At 43.4% G+C, this 16,237-nt stretch overlaps 4 protein-coding genes across 4 annotated transcripts; 2 read left to right on the top strand and 2 right to left on the bottom strand.

The window, feature by feature from the left end:
• The first annotated feature begins 2,617 nt into the window (after positions 1-2,617).
• Positions 2,618-9,990, top strand: LOC115771046 (cyclin-T). The gene is made up of 4 exons (XM_030716585.1): positions 2,618-4,009; positions 4,128-4,173; positions 5,468-6,042; positions 6,116-9,990. The coding sequence occupies exons 1-4, from the start codon at positions 3,412-3,414 to the stop codon at positions 8,329-8,331; spliced, it is 3,435 nt and encodes a 1,144-aa protein (XP_030572445.1). The 5' UTR covers positions 2,618-3,411; the 3' UTR covers positions 8,332-9,990.
• A 50-nt stretch (positions 9,991-10,040) lies between these two features.
• Positions 10,041-11,490, bottom strand: LOC115771062 (serine protease 3-like). Its single transcript, XM_030716614.1, has one exon. The coding sequence runs from the start codon at positions 11,488-11,490 to the stop codon at positions 10,666-10,668; it is 825 nt and encodes a 274-aa protein (XP_030572474.1). The 3' UTR covers positions 10,041-10,665.
• A 1,071-nt stretch (positions 11,491-12,561) lies between these two features.
• LOC115771065 (serine protease 1-like) lies at positions 12,562-13,450 on the bottom strand. Its single transcript, XM_030716617.1, has one exon. It carries the CDS (start codon positions 13,429-13,431, stop codon positions 12,640-12,642), a length of 792 nt encoding a protein of 263 aa, XP_030572477.1. The 5' UTR covers positions 13,432-13,450; the 3' UTR covers positions 12,562-12,639.
• A 1,600-nt stretch (positions 13,451-15,050) lies between these two features.
• On the top strand, positions 15,051-15,998 carry LOC115771063 (serine protease 1-like). The gene is made up of 2 exons (XM_030716615.1): positions 15,051-15,331; positions 15,388-15,998. The coding sequence occupies exons 1-2, from the start codon at positions 15,066-15,068 to the stop codon at positions 15,941-15,943; spliced, it is 822 nt and encodes a 273-aa protein (XP_030572475.1). The 5' UTR covers positions 15,051-15,065; the 3' UTR covers positions 15,944-15,998.
• Positions 15,999-16,237: the final 239 nt, after the last annotated feature.

Genomic DNA, 16,237 nt, shown 5'->3' on the forward strand with positions numbered 1-16,237 from the left:
CAACTTGAAATACAAAACAAACAACTTTTGGTCTGAAGTTTATGTCTGAAATATATTTGTAAACGCTTTTTGTTACGTCACACTGCCACAACTCAACCAATATACAAAAAAGAAAAAAACAGTTCCAAGTTCTGCAAATGCAACACACACACAAACACACATACACACACATACAATTTCCAAACACTGCCCAAACGTGCAATCTCTTAAATGCATAAACTAAACTAAAGTTAAACTAAAGCAAAAGTAGAAGAAAGTTAAAAGATACCAACAAACTCCTAGTTCTATTCTATTCAATATTTCTTTTATACTTATGTAGTTGCGTTCTTCTAAGTACCTTTATCATTATCCATTATCCATTATCCATTATCCATTATCCATTGTCTATTATTATTATTATTAGAGCAACTGAGTGAAAGAGTTTACGTTTTTCGATTTTTGTTCAATGATTGAAAGAATGATAATGATATATATGATGATGATGATGATGATGATGCTGATGATGATGATGATGATAATAAACGGAAGTGAGTTTTGAGTTTAACTCTGTTCATTGTAAACATTTTTTATGATTATTTTTTATTTTTTATTATTAAAATAAAATTATTATTTCAATATGCATGCGTTTTACTTTATTCGAAATATCGATAACAAAATCGATAAATCGATCAAAACAAATAGATCTTCGATCCAAAAGAACATACAAATATTTGCAACCCGTTACAAATTTGAAATCTACATATACCTCCCATTTAAAGTGCATATAAGAGATAAGTTATGAAACAATTATAGTATATATATATATATATTCAAATTCTATATAGTCTATACAATAGCATATTTATTCTACGAGCAGATTGAATATTTTAGATAAATTTAGACCGTGCATTTTATATAGCTTAGGCGCCAGACATTTTCATGTATTGTAGTAGTATGTGCTTGGGCTCTATTACGAGACGAGGAGGACGACTCAGTTTTTGAGGTTTCGATTATGAGAACGGGAGCAGCAAGTGTCTATCTAAATATATATATACTTATTATAGAGTTTAAGCTGAAGTTTGAACAATTTACACATAGAACAATCGAACAATACGAAAACAAAAAGATATATGTGCGCAAGTGCAACGAAAATCGGTCAGATTAGCCGATAATTAACTTAGTCCACAGCTTTACAACTCGAAGCCACAGCAGAAAGGTTTTATTTGAAGAATTTCTCCAGTTTTTGCATTCTCTTTTATTCAATTGGAACTTTTTCAAGGATATAGCATCGAAATATTATGTTTTGCAAGGGTTCGAAATCCGAGATCGTGCACTGTAATTGTATATAATCAACTTCTGGACCTCATGTTTCACTTATTAGTCGTAGGATTAAATACGTATTAATACATATATATGTATTTACAACAATTATATAGATGTGTGTATTTGTTGAATTGGATCGGAACCAACCGAAAACAAAATGAAACAAATGCTGGATAAGACCAATTAAATTAAAGATTAGATTTTCAAGAAGAAGAAAGATCTGAAGGATAAGCAGAACTAAGGCGAAAACTTACTTTATTGGTACTTAAAATGAAAGAGAGAAGAATTAGATCTAAGATCGAGTGAGCTAATTTATGAAGTTTGATATTGAATGCAATTCGTTTTGGATTATCGGGAAAGGTCTCCATTAGCTAGTCGAAGTTGGGTGGGAAACGGTTTTAGCGAATCTGTTGAAGAGATAACATGTAGTTTATATATATATATATATATATACCTAATCATATGTGCAGCTATATTTAAGCACTGTGCTACACACTTAAGTTTCATTTATGTATATTCTTCAGGCGATTGAAAAAAAAACGTCTGCATGAAAATCAGCAAATGCGAGCCACAAATTAGAAATTAGATCGGGAAAAGAGCGAAAGATGACTTTATGGGTCAACAATTAAGAAGGTAATGGTTTATGGAAATATGAAATCTGAAAATCTGATGGAAATAGCATAATTATTTACTGTTATGGAAACGTTAGAGTTGTAAGATTTTTAGCTAAATTTTGTATATTTTAATCTACAGATTGCTATAAAAAAATATATATACATACTTATATATTATCTGTTTTATAAATAACATTAATAAATGAGACTAAAAAACAACTTCCATTTATATCATCTTAAGTATTTGTTAATATGATAACTTTGTTAAACAAGTTTGTAATTGCGGAACACGTTATGGCGTATTCGTGTCAAAAAGCTAGCTGCTATGACACCTTTATTTAACATGCGCACCGCGCACGACCTCTGTTAATGTTAAACTGGCACTGTTATGCATATGTTAGTTGACCGCGCATGAAACGCTGCTCTGGCTCTTTTATTATTCCATTAAAATACTTAATTTTTTGCAGATATAGTAAGTTATTGACATATATTAAATTTAGTTTTATTTATAATTAATTTAAGTTTTAAAATTCGAAGGCTGCATTTAACAGTGTATATCGATAGTGAAAATACCACCACAATATCGCGCATCGTGGCCATGCCATTGCCGATAGTTTAGCATAGCGATATAAATGGTATCGATGTGCGAGTGCGATTGCGACGGCCATACTGTAAATACATATACACATACATACATTTTTTTCTTTTTGTGTCATTGTGCGTTCCAAAACCAAAATCACATTTTTGCGATGCATTTGCATTGCAAATTATAGAACAAAAATGAGATGTTTTTGTGTGGCGAAAAGGCAATAACAACAATGATAACAATGAATTGATGTACAAGTTGCATAACGAACGTCGTCGGGCTCGTCTATGTATGTCCGTCGCTGAGCAGTCGCAATTTCCAGAAAACCACACACACACACACTAACACACACTAGCGCACACTCAACGCCATCAAAACAGCAGAAAAAGCAGATTTTGAATGGCGTAAAAAGTGTGAAAACTACACAAATAACTAAACTAAAATCGAAATCGAGTGTGCATTTTGCTACTTTCCATAGCAAATGTGTTGTGGCAGCCGCAGCAGACGCGCAGCATTAGCAGCAGCAACAGCAGCAGCAGCCCAGCCAGCAGCGTCAGCCACCTTTCCCTCCTACACCACGCCACAAGCCAGTACAATACCAATACAAACGCATTTGCTGCTACGGCCGACAAAGAAAAACGAGACTCTGGCTCTGCTTCTTCTTCTCAATCGTACAGTTCCTACTACGACGACGACGACAACAACAATAATATTTGACTCAGCTGCCAAGCCAAAACATCTATTGAAATTAATTCAAATCGCTGTAAAACTGTGCGTGTTGTGTTGTCTCTTCGATTCGCAACGGGAAAACGGCTTGCATGTGTATTTAACAAATCGCAAAGCATCAGCAATAGAAGCAGAAGAAGAAGACATAGTCAACGCGTGTGTGTCTGTTTGTGCGTGTGAGCCATGAGTTTGTTGGCAACGCCCGCGGGCGTCCCGAGCGCTGCGGCTCTCTCAACAGCAACGGGCAGCGTCGCCGCCAGCGGCAGCAGCAGCAGCAGCAGCAGCAACAATAATAACAACAACAACAACAATTTACCGTTTGAGAAGGACAAAATCTGGTACTTCAGCAACGAGCAGCTGGGCAACTCGCCCAGCCGCCGCTGCGGCATCAAGTGCGACGATGAGCTGCACTACAGACAAATGACGGCGTACTTGATACAGGAGATGGGCCAGCGGCTGCAGGTGTCGCAGCTGTGCATAAATACGGCAATTGTTTATATGCATCGATTCTATGCGTTCCACTCGTTTACACATTTCCATCGCAATTCCATGGCCTCGGCCAGCCTGTTCCTGGCCGCCAAGGTGGAGGAGCAGCCGCGCAAGCTGGAGCATGTGATTAGAGCGGCCAACAAGTGCCTGCCACAGACAACCGAACAGACCTATGCAGATCTCGCCCAGGAGCTCGTCTTCAATGAGAACGTACTGCTGCAGACGCTCGGCTTCGACGTGGCCATCGATCATCCGCACACGCATGTGGTGCGCACGTGCCAGCTGGTCAAAGGTAGGCACCATGCTCTAAAACAAAATATATCCCCAACAATATACAAATGTCATTCCAATGCAATGGCTGCGTGCTAATTAGAGCAATTGTCAATTGATAACACTGTGATATATTTTAGCATGCAAGGATCTGGCGCAAACCTCCTACTTCTTGGCCTCAAACAGGTATGGCTAATGCAGCAAAGGTATCTCTGATACTGATTCTGACATGCTCCACCAAGCGTATGGTATTGACGGGCTGGTGTGTGTGTGTGTGTGTGTGTGCACGTGTGCGTATGTGCATGTGTGTGTGTGGGCCTCAATGCGCACAATGGGTACAGCTACAAAAAGAGTCAAAAATCATGTAGGTCATTTGAGCGCGCGCGTCCCTTTTGACAGCTTTACCTGTGCTAAGGTCATTAAATACTGTTCCCTGTGCAAATTATCCAGCTAACAGTTGACCTTCTTATGACACCTTTTCTTTGTATACCCTTGCAAATGGCAGTACACGAGATGCACAGTGTGTTAGACGTTTCGTACCCTATAAAGTGTATAGAGAAATGTATATATATATCAACTATGCGATGAGCATGGTTTGCCTTGTCCGTCTGCTGATCTGTTTCTATTCCAATTACATTCTCGCTTATAATCCATCTTGATGCATCCGTATTTGTGCTATAGACAGCGCATATATATGTCGAATGGCCCGATCGGAGCTCTGTATCATATTAGTTGCTTGAGTTTTAGTTTGTTCTCCAAGCGAATCGCTACTACTACTACTACTATACAGCTCCCATGGCAACTATTAGTTATAGATGTGCATATTCCTCACATCTGCTATGTATTTGCAAGGGTATTTCAACTTCGGCTCACCGAAGTTAACTCTTCTCGTACCTGTATTTGTTACATGTCTTAACAAGTTCATAAATTGTGATCATATTCAAGTGATAATCCACAACTTGTGTATGTGATTAAATGTTTCTTTTGATCGCCAAGCAAGCTTTGACATGTTTATTGAGAGCACATATTGAGTGTCCTTTAATAAAAGAAATACTTATGATATCATCAAAACACACATTTCTGTTTTTTGAGTTTGGGATCATGCAATTATAAAGTTTTCAAAGTATACTTAGGCAAGGGCATTTATAAGTCTTGGGTTTTGTGAATTTTGAAATATCTGATGTTCTTTTAAATAATATATAAGAATAGTTTTTAGTTAAAGATAATGGCCTAATTTATGACTAGTCGCGGCTTGAACCCGTTCAACCTTAAGTTTGCATCTAATTTCCAAAATTTGGAAGCGGATGTTTTTTTATTGTGCGTCTTTGTACTCGTTTGGCCTGCTCCCAAGTATGCCAGCATATACATATACACACGCACACACATGCACATGATCGCCCGAAATATGATAGAATTCGTACTGCTCTAACTGCAAACAATAATTTGAAATGCACGCTTTGTCCTTGTTCGAAACTGTTAGCCTGCATCTGACCTCGATGTGCCTGCAATATCGACCCACGGTGGTTGCCTGCTTCTGCATTTATTTGGCCTGCAAATGGTCGCGCTGGGAGATACCACAATCGACTGAGGGCAAGCACTGGTTCTACTATGTGGACAAGAGCGTGTCGCTGGAGCTGCTCAAGCAGCTGACGGACGAGTTTATTGCCATCTACGAGAAGAGTCCGGCCCGGCTCAAGTCCAAGCTCAACTCGATCAAGGCAATCGCCCAGGGCGCCAGCAATCGCACGGCCACCAACAGCAAGGACAACAAGCCGAAAGAAGACTGGAAGATGAGCGAAATGATGAAGGGCTATCACTCCAACATCACGGCGCCGCCGGAGCTCATGAACGGCAGCGACAGCCGCGACTCATCGCAGTCGGCGCTGCTGCCGCCGCCGAGCATGGTGCCGTCGCAGCAGAGGCGCAGCGATGGCAGTCACCAGCGTTCGTCATCGGTGGGCGGTGCTCCAGGTAACTCGTCCTCTTCTACCTCCTCCTCATCGAATCACAAGTTGCCAAACTATCCAGGCGCCCTGCCGCCCGAGGCACACGGAGGTATGTTACGCATAATACGAGGCAACAGCTTGTGCTTATGATTATAATGATGTATCCCCTGCGCCCCCTTTAGATCACAAATCGAAGCAACCCGGCTACAGTAGTCGTGCGCCCTCCGGCCACCAGTCGAGCTCCTCATCATCGGCGCAGCGTGGCAGCAGCGGCAGCTCTTCGGCGGGAAGCGGTCAACGTAGCTCGTCGAGCCAACCGTCTGGACGACTACCCATGCCCATGGACTATCACAAATCCTCTCGCGGCATGCCGCCTGTAGGTATGCAACCCCACGGCGGCCATAAGATGTCAACTAGTTCCAAGCCGCAGCAGCAGCCGCCGCCGCTCTTGGACAGTCGCAGCAGCAGCTCATCCGCCTCAAGTGCAGCGTCTGCAGCGGGCGTTTCCTCCAAAGATGTCAGCAAGTCGGGCAGCAGTAAAATGTATCCTAATGCGCCGCCGTCCTACAGCAACAGCGGACCCAGCAATCCGCTCATGTCCCGCGGCGGTTACCCGAGCAGCAGCGCAGGTGTTGGCAACAACGGTGCGCCGCCGCCGCCCGCTGGCTATGGCAGCTCGCATGGCTCGCATCGCAATAAATCCGTCTCGTCATCAAGCTCATCGTCATCCGTCCACAGCATGCCGCCGTACGAGCAGCAGCTGCCCTATGGCCAGAGCCAGGCAGTGCCCAACTACAATCATATGCAGCAGCAGCAGCTGCCGCCGCTGGATGCGGGCGCCACCTCAATGTCGCAGCAGTCGCAGCAGCAGCAGCAGCTGGGCAAAAACAATTCGCTGTTCAGTCCCGAGTGGAGCGACATCAAGAAGGAGACGCAATTCAATGGACTGCTGCCGCCGCCGCCGCCAGGACCTGCCCACGACAGTCTAGGCTACAAGCTGAACAGTCATGCGCGAGATCGCGACAGCCCCAAGAAGGATCGCCTGACGCCCACCAAAAAGGACAAGCATCGCAGTGCGCTGCCGCACGGCAGCAGCTCGAGCAGCACTGCCAACAAGCCCATGCTGCCGCCGCACAAGAAGCCCCATGGAGAGCTGCTGCCCAACGAGCTGGCGGGCCCCAGTCGCGATGTGGGCAATCTGAAGCGCGCCAACGAGATGTCCGGCAGCCAATACGGACTCAACAAGCTGGACGAGCACGACGGCAGCTTGCCGCGCGATAAGCTGCGCAAGCTGGACAACAGCGTGGGTCTGCCGGGCTATCCGAGCTATGAGGAGAAGCATGCGCCGCTGTCCATGTCGAACGGTGGCATTGAGACAACGCCCGATCTGGTGCGCACGCTGCTCAAGGAGAGCCTGTGCACAACAAATGGCTCGCTGCTGAAACCGGATGCGCTGACCATGCCCGGACTGAAGCCGCCGGCCGAGCTATTGGAGCCGATGCCGCCGACCACTCAGCTGCACATGAAGAAAGATTCGCTGGCTGCACCCACAAATCTGATGAGCAACAGTTTGTCTGCGGGACCTGCCATGGAGCTCGATGCTCTGACCAAGCTGGGCGATGCCAAGGAACTGGAGGCTGCCGGCAAGTCCGAGAAGAAAAAGAAGAAGGACAAGCACAAACACAAGGAGAAGGACAAGTCCAAGGACAAGCCGGACAAGGAGGAGCGCAAGAAACACAAAAAGGACAAGCAAAAGGAGCGCAGCAGCAAGGACACATCCATGGACTCGCTCAAATTGGTCATAAAGACGAACACGGCCACCGCCAATCCCAACGGCAGTCTCCAAGTGGGCGCCGCCGCGCCGCTCAAACTGAAGATCAGCAAGAACAAGGTGGAGCCGAACAACTATTCCTCCGCCGCCGGGCTAATGTCGATGCCAACAGCGCCTGGCTTTGGCATGGCACCGCCTGCGCCGGGCACAGCTCCCCCAGCAGGCGTGCCTACCGGTGGCCAACAGCAGCAGCAGCCCGTATTGCCCGGCTATGGGAGCTACAACAGCTCGTCGAACAGCACGAGCAGCACGAGCAGCAGCAGCAGTAGCAAAAAGAAGCATAGCGATCGGGATCGCGATAAGGAGAGCAAGAAGAGCAAAACTCAAGACTATGCCAAGTACAATGGAGTCTCTGGCGGCGGCGGCGCTTATGCGCCTCTAGGCGGTGCTGGCGCCGCGTCCAACACGCAGGCGTCAGTCGCCAGCCTGCTGGGTCTGCCGCCGAGCATGACGACCGCGTCGTCAACGGCCAACTCCTCCACCTCCTCCGCGTCGATGGTGATGGCGCCCACAAGTGTTGCCGCCGGCCTTGTACCCGCTGCGCTGCCCATCTACAACAAGAAGTAGTCGTAGCCAACGTAGTCGTAGTCAACGTAGTCGCCAGTCGCCAGCCCCCGCAGCTCCCGAGTCGTCACCCGTTGTTCTCGCTGCAGTTAACCACGTCGTGTTTCTTTTTTTTTTTTCAACAAACCACAAGTTTACAACCTTTGATATAGTTTGTATGTAATTGTAACCTATTAAGCATACGGTAGTCGTAATTGTTGGTGAGATGCATTAGTTGGCTAAGTTATTAATCGGAAACATTTTAGTTAAGCGCAAACCCCGCTACCAACTACCGACATCGCCGATCCCGATCGGGTAGTTGTGTCCCAGCATCTAATGATAATGATAATCAATCAACTCGAAGACAAGCAAAACTTCAAAAACTTTTGTACAGCATTAATTAATTTGTAATTATAACACACACACACACACAACCACAAACACACACGTACGTACACACACACACACATATAGACCTATACACATACAGAGCATAATTGTAAAAGGATTATATTGTAAAAGCAACTCCTTTCGATTGCAGCAACAGCTCATCTATAGCTGAGCAGCACGGCCGTTTAGTATATAAGTTAGTAAATCAAATACCCATACAAGTGCACACACACACACACACACACCCGTACACACACACACATACACACATTCAACTGTTGTATATAGCCACCAGAAAAACAATTTCCGCTTAGCTAAAAATACGGCCCCTAACTAATGCAAAACAAAACAAAAACAAAAAAAAACGAATCGTAATTTTTGAAAAAAAACATTCAATTTAAATCGAGGAGCAAATCGAGTGCCGTGCGCTTTAATTATAAATTAAAGATGCGCGCGTGCGCTGTTAAATAAATAAAGGAAGAAAAACCATTTAGAAACCACACGTAAACCTATATTAACTACACACACACATACAAACACACACACACGTAAATTATTTGAATTAAATAATAGTATGAGAATGAACGCCGTTAAATTGTGTGAAATTAATTTTTAGTTAGCAAAGTTTTTCGTTTTTCACTTATTTTTATTATTATGATTATTTTCATTTTATTTACAATGAATTCGCATAACTTTTGGTTTTAATGGTTGCAACAAAAACAACAACAACAACAGCAGCTTGATAAATGTTTCAATGAAGCAAATATGTTTAAAAAGAAAGAAAGAAAAAGTTATCTTAACGTAGCTTTCAGTTGTTTTTAATTCTTAATTAAATAGCATTAAAGTGATTATGAATAATAAATTGTTGTGCAACACGAAAAAAAAGAATAGAAAACACAAAATGTGTGCGAAATTAAACGCCGTAACGTTTCGAGCATAAGTAAAACACAAAGAAAGAAAAACTAAAAGCTATGAAATATATGAAATTAAGCGAAAAGAAAACAAACAAAACTAAAAAAAATTACCTATATCAAGGGGCATAACTTATGTAATTTTCGACTAGAGCAAAACACAAAGAAAAACAAATTTAATCAAACGTTGCGCGTTTTACAACACTATTCGATTTCTAATAATTGCATTAAGCTATCCACAAACAAAAAAAAAACAAAAAACAAAAACAATTTTTAAAAATGAAACAAAAAACGTAAAGCTATGTACTAACCACACACATACGATATACATACATATTCATATTTGGAAAATCGAAAATGTTATTTAAGTTGCGTGAAATTTCCAAAAGAAAAACAAAAAAAGAAAACTTTGCTATTGCTAATCCACAAAACAAAAAACAAGCAACAAAAGTAATTAGGTATAAAAAAAAAACAAAAAAAAACACGTAATTGTACGTGTAATTTCTATCTCTTAATTTGTTCCCCCCTCTATTTTTTAAGTTTTGTACATAGATGAAAAACAAAAATGGCATTCGGAAAGTGCGCAAATCGCGGGTTTCACTGGGAACGTTCTGCTGTTTCGAATTTGAATACTCGGAAGCGCTGTTCGAAGGTCCGAATAAAAATTTCAAAACCCAAAACAAAAGAACAATAAAAAAAAACTTGAAAAACATAAAATACAAAAAAAAAAAGAAACTGTTGTTTAAGTTTATTGTACAACTTGTCAAGTATTTATTTTAATTGAAATTACATTTTTAGTTGAACCAGCGTTTTAGTGGTTAATGGTTCAAACCAATGCAATCGCTCTTAAGCCTCAGTTCGTTAATCTGTTTGTCGAGCTTTGACTTGTTAAATCTTCAATTGAAATGTTAAATTTAATATAAATTTAAATAATTCTATTTTTATTATTAACTTAAATTACTGAAAATAAGCTTTTAAGGCTTGCAATAATATTTTCAAATGCTACAAAAATATTCTTTTGAGCCAAAAGGTTTCGGTTCTTGTGCTTTAAAACCATTTAAAAATTCGATTCTGTCGTGCTATTGCCCCCAATGTGCTGCCAAATCCAGTCCAAGTAGCTGGTCACCCGCGTGAAAATGGACGGGAAACCAATCTCACAGCCCATTGAGAGCCCGAACGAGGTGATGCCAATCAAATAGTTGTTGCTGTCCTCCTTGTAGATGAGCGGTCCGCCGGAGTCGCCGTGGCAGGTGGATCTGCCGCTGCTGGTGCTCATGCAGATCATCTTTTCGGACAGGGAGCCGCCCCAGAATAACTTGCAGCGGCTGTGCGGCATTACGGGCATTGCCACATAGCGCAAGGTTGCCGACATGGAGTTGGAGCTGTCGCTGTCCCGGCCCCAGCCGGATGCATAGGCCGTGGCCTGCTCATAGCTGGAGTAGCTGCCATTCAGACCTCTGGGCAGGTCGGCAGCTCTCACCCGATCGCTGAACTCCACGAATGTGGGCAGCTTGACGAGAGCTATGTCATTGGCCACGGTGCTGGCCGTCCAATTGGCATGCACTACGATATGAGATCTCGTCACGTAATAACGCTTCTGGCCCGCCTCGTGCCTGTCTGTAATGTTAATCGCGCCCAGGTAGATCGTGGCACGCTCCGCTCCATCCATGCAGTGGGCAGCCGTGAGAATCCATCGATGCGATACCAGAGTGCCGCCGCACCAGGTGCTCGCGTTGCCAAATGATACGTTCAAGCCCACCTGGTAGGGAAACTGACCCGCCTCAGCTAGATTCCCGTTTGTAATGCGATTACCGTGATCCAAGATGCGCGCCTGCGCCAAATGGAGGGTCAATAATATAGTTACTGCCAATAACAACTTCATCTTTCAATCAGAATCAACAAATTAGTAACTGCATAAGGCATTCCCTTTGGTTTTATACCTAAAGAAACAACGTCGCAATTCAATCGAGTGCCTTATCAACATCAACTATTAAGAGCTCAACCCTCAAAAACTAAGAACCTGCTCATGATAAATGAACTGTGCTGTAATCCATTCAGATTACAACATGTGACTGTAAATCTTTTTCCTTATGCCAAACACAGAATAGGTGTAAATTGGAGAAAGTCTTTTAAAGAGCGCCCTTCTATGCGATTCTCATGAATTCAAGGCGGGCTATTTTCATGCAGTGATAGTGAGTATTATACTGACAAGTTGTAGTCTTTATCTAATTATCGTTATCTCTGAGAAACCCCCCCCCCCCCCCCCCCCCCTCAACTCTCTCTCTCTCTATAACATCCTCTTATATATTTCGTTCTCCTGCCATTTCTTTATATAACTCTCTACTTCTCTTCTTTTTCAGGAATATGTGCTTATATAAAGAAGACAGATCTATTTTACCAATTAATTAATAACCAACTAATCTTCATTGTGAATGTGAGCTATGGGGTAAGTGCATACCTTTTTTCTACAATGAGAATATTTTTTTTAAAACAATTCCGCCCTGGACATGGGCTACTTGTTCATAACTCAGCTTGCCTCAGTTTTAGTAGGTTTTCTAAAAATTCAAGATGATATTAACGAACTATGGGTTCTATATCTTGGGAGGCAATTTTATTTAAAAGCATAAATCATAACTAAAAATATCGTTTAGTTCCTCCTTGAAATTTCCCTCTAAAAAACTTTATAAAGCCAACTCTGCTAACGATTAAAAATATCCCTAAAATTCCCCTTAAATTTCCCAGCCTAAGAGAATATCAATCAAATTTAAACTATATATCTATAAACTGTACTCTGCCATCGATTATAAAATATTCCTTTAGTTCGCCTTTTAATTTCCCACTATCTTAAGAAAGACCTAAATTTCAACGTCTTGAAAACAACTCGGCTGTCGATTATAAAATATCCCTAAAAGTTCCCTTTCAATTCCCCCTATTTCAAAAAAGAGCCATTCTCTTGGGGCTTTTTCACATTGGGACATTTTTATCGTACACGTATTTTATTGTTTAATATCAGTGGATGGAATTGTGTTGTTTATTTGTTGACCACGCCGCTGTGATCCTCGATCCAGTCCAGGTAGGCGGTGATTCTGGTGAAGACAGCTGGGTAGTTCCTTTCACAGCCCAGGGACAGGCCGAAGGAGGTGGCGCCAATCAAATAGTTGATGTCGCCATCCTTGTGGACCAGGGGGCCGCCGGAGTCGCCGCTGCAGGTGGACTTGCCGCCCTTGGTGCTCATGCAGATGACCTTGTCGGTGATGAGGCCGGCCCAGTACTTGTTGCAGGTGCTCGACTTCATGATGGGCATCTCCACGTAGCGCAGCACGGGCGAGACGGCGTCAGCCTTGTCGCTATCGAGACCCCAGCCGGAGGCGTAGGCCTGCTGATCCTCGTAGGTGGAGTAACGGCCATCCTTCTTGGGCAGCGTGGCGGCACGCACGCGCTCATTGAAGTCCAGCTCGGCGGGCAGCTTGATCAGCGAGATGTCGTTGACAATCTTGGTGGCATCCCAATCCTCGTGCACAATAATGCCGTGCTTCTCCACATGGATGCGCTGCTGGCCGGGCTCCTCCTCCTTGATCTTCGTAGCACCAACGTACACGGTCACCGAGTCGGCAGAGTCCGTGCAATGGGCAGCAGTCACGATCCAGCGATTGGAGATCAAGGTGCCGCCGCACCAGGCGCCCGAGTTGCCGATGGCAATGCTCAATCCCACCTGGTAGGGGAACTGGCCCTCGCGTGCCACCTCGCCGTGGGTGATGCGGCCATCCATGGGCGCTGCCACCGCGGTGGCCAGCAGAGCAGCGAATGCAACAAACAACTTCATGATCCGTATCAGTGAAACTTTCTGGCTCGTTCCACGGCGAATCTATCATTTTTATACTCCGCCCGACGTCAACGCAGCTGGAGCAATATCTTATCGAAGGTATCTCTCCAGACGGACCCTCGAGAAGTGGCCAGATAAGGGGCGCGTGCGCATTTTACGTGTCCTGGAATATGAAGATCTCTTATTAAACTGATTAGATTCGATATTTTCGCTAGAAAATCAATCAAATTAATTGAACAAACAATTGGCAGCCGAGTATATTTTTTGCCGAGTTTTCAGTAAGCTTATCTCGAGCAACGGAATGAATGGACAACTCTTAAGACCAGCCACATTGGGACTGAGTTATACCATACTTTTTCTACGTTTCAAGTGCTCAGGCAGCCATTCACAAAGCTCTTCAGACAGCGACTGCTTCACTTCCTCCTCTCACGAGGTGCGACAGTTGGCTCTGCTTAACTTGTCTGCATAACATAAGGGATAACGATATTGCTTATCGAATGCGTTTGCAACTGGTTTGTGCATTGGCTAGGGATTTTCAGAAGTAAAGCCTGGACATTTCAATTCCAGACATTGCCGAAACTGAGCTGATTTTTGTGCTACACGAAAAAGTTGCATACTCTAGACTGATTTTACATCATTTGTAAGAAAATTCCCTTTATTTTAATCGGTTTTCTGTATGTATATGTTATATGTAAGTGTGGCCAAGTTCTGTTCCCTCTACGCTGTAAATTTCAAAGAAAAATGTCTTTGCCTAAATTGTGCTCTGCTATGCGATTCTCATGAATTCAAGTAAGGCTTGCAGGATTTCATGATTTCATGCTTATAAGTGTGGCAAATCTCTCAAATGAATTTGAACAAAGATCTTTGAGGCCGATCGGAGGGTAAACAAAAACGAAAGTTGATCGTTTTTTCTGTACTTCCTAGATCAGCAAGTTAGGACAAACATTTTATATTAAGAATATCTGAGAAGGCAATTCAGACCTGGCTACGGAGATAATAGAGATATTATCCAATATTAATGTATTTTGCCTTAATTTAATTTTATTGATAAGACATATTTGAATAATACCTTTCAAGTAGAAGTTATTTTCCATGGAAAATTTAAGATACTCTAGCACGCGACATGGTTGAAACCAAAACAGTTTTTAATATTTGAATGCGTAATAAGAATGGTGCTCGAAAAGATAGCGCAGTGCGACTGATGACGTTGGAGAATGCCAATAAATGTTGAGAAAGTGATCGTATATATTTATATATACTATATATTTAATAATATTACAATACGCGAAACTTATCAAAGCACCAGCAAATAGAGAAATAGAGAACTATTTTTTAGCAAACAACTCTATCTCTCCCTCTCTCTCTCTCTCTAGAGACACTGTGAAGTTTAGGGACTTTTGCCATATCTTAACTATTTAGCAGACCACCAAATTGAACAAAACCAAAGATTAGTTTTTAATTTAAGCGATAAGAGTGGGAGAATTACAAGAGTAGTCCGTAGCCCGTGCCACTTGACGAGGTGTACTATCAATAAAAAAAAAACGCAGCGTCATCTGCCAAGCTCTTGCTTGGGCCGCTTGCTATAAAAGTTGAGGGTTGGCTTGATCCAGCTCATAGTCTTCATCGAAATCAACATGAAGGTGCTTATTGTATTCGCATTGGCCTTGGCCTACGCCTCGGGATCGGCCCTGCGCAGCCATTGGGAAATTCAGCCACGTAATGTGTACGCGCCCGTCCTGGAAGGACCTGGTGGACGCATCACCAACGGTCATGATGCCCGTGCTGACCAGTTCCCCTATCAGGCTGGTCTTTCCCTGAAGATTGGCTCCTCCTCCGCCTGGTGCGGTGGCTCCCTGATTGGCCACGAATGGATCCTGACCGCCGCTCACTGCACCGATGGGTAAATTTGGGCTGTGCTTCGAGAGAATTTCCACTTATCCCTTTTCCGCAATTTAGTGTCGACTCCGTCGATGTCCATTTGGGCAGCACTGACCGCAATACCCCCAAGGTTAAGCACAGCGTCAGCAAGGATCACATCATCATCCACGAGGGCTGGAACTCCAGGACTCTGTTGAACGACATCTCCCTGATCCGTATTCCTCATGTGGATTACAGCGACGCCATTCGTGCCGTCGACTTGCCCCGCGAGGAGTCCCACTACTCCAGCTACGTTGATGATGAGGTCATCGCCTCCGGCTGGGGCCGCACCTCCGACTCGTCCAGCGGCGTTGCTGCCCATTTGCAGTACGCTCACATGAAGATCATCTCGAACACATCTTGCATGAAGACCTATGGCACCACCATCCGCTCCTCCAACATCTGTGTGTCGACCCCAGCTGCCGTTTCCACCTGCAACGGCGACTCTGGCGGCCCCCTGGTGCTCGCTTCCAACAAGGTTCAAATCGGTCTGACCTCCTTCGGCTCCTCTGCCGGCTGCGAGAAGGAGCTGCCAGCTGCCTTCACCCGTGTGACCAGCTACCTCGATTGGATCAAGCACCACACTGACATCTAAAAATGATTGCGAAGCGCTCGAAATTTGATTAAATGTTCTTTAAAGATTTGTAGAATTCCTTAACTTTTATTGCATAGTGCATTTCTGGGAGGACGGGCTTCTTTTGGGTCATGGGAAGATGATTCCCCAATTTGTTGCCCATAAATAAGAAACACAAATTGAATTTAATATTTTTTTATTTGAATTTGTTTTTTATTGTTTTTTTTTTCTTCTTTGTTTGTCTCAGTTTGAAACATATATATTTTTCTGCGGTTTTTATCATAATTTGACTTTAAATTTTATTTAGGATTTATT

This window comes from Drosophila novamexicana, unplaced genomic scaffold, assembly GCF_003285875.2.
Source record: "Drosophila novamexicana strain 15010-1031.04,08,12 unplaced genomic scaffold, DnovRS2.1 tig00000024-arrow-pilon, whole genome shotgun sequence".
In the NCBI taxonomy this organism is placed as follows: domain Eukaryota; kingdom Metazoa; phylum Arthropoda; class Insecta; order Diptera; family Drosophilidae; genus Drosophila; species Drosophila novamexicana.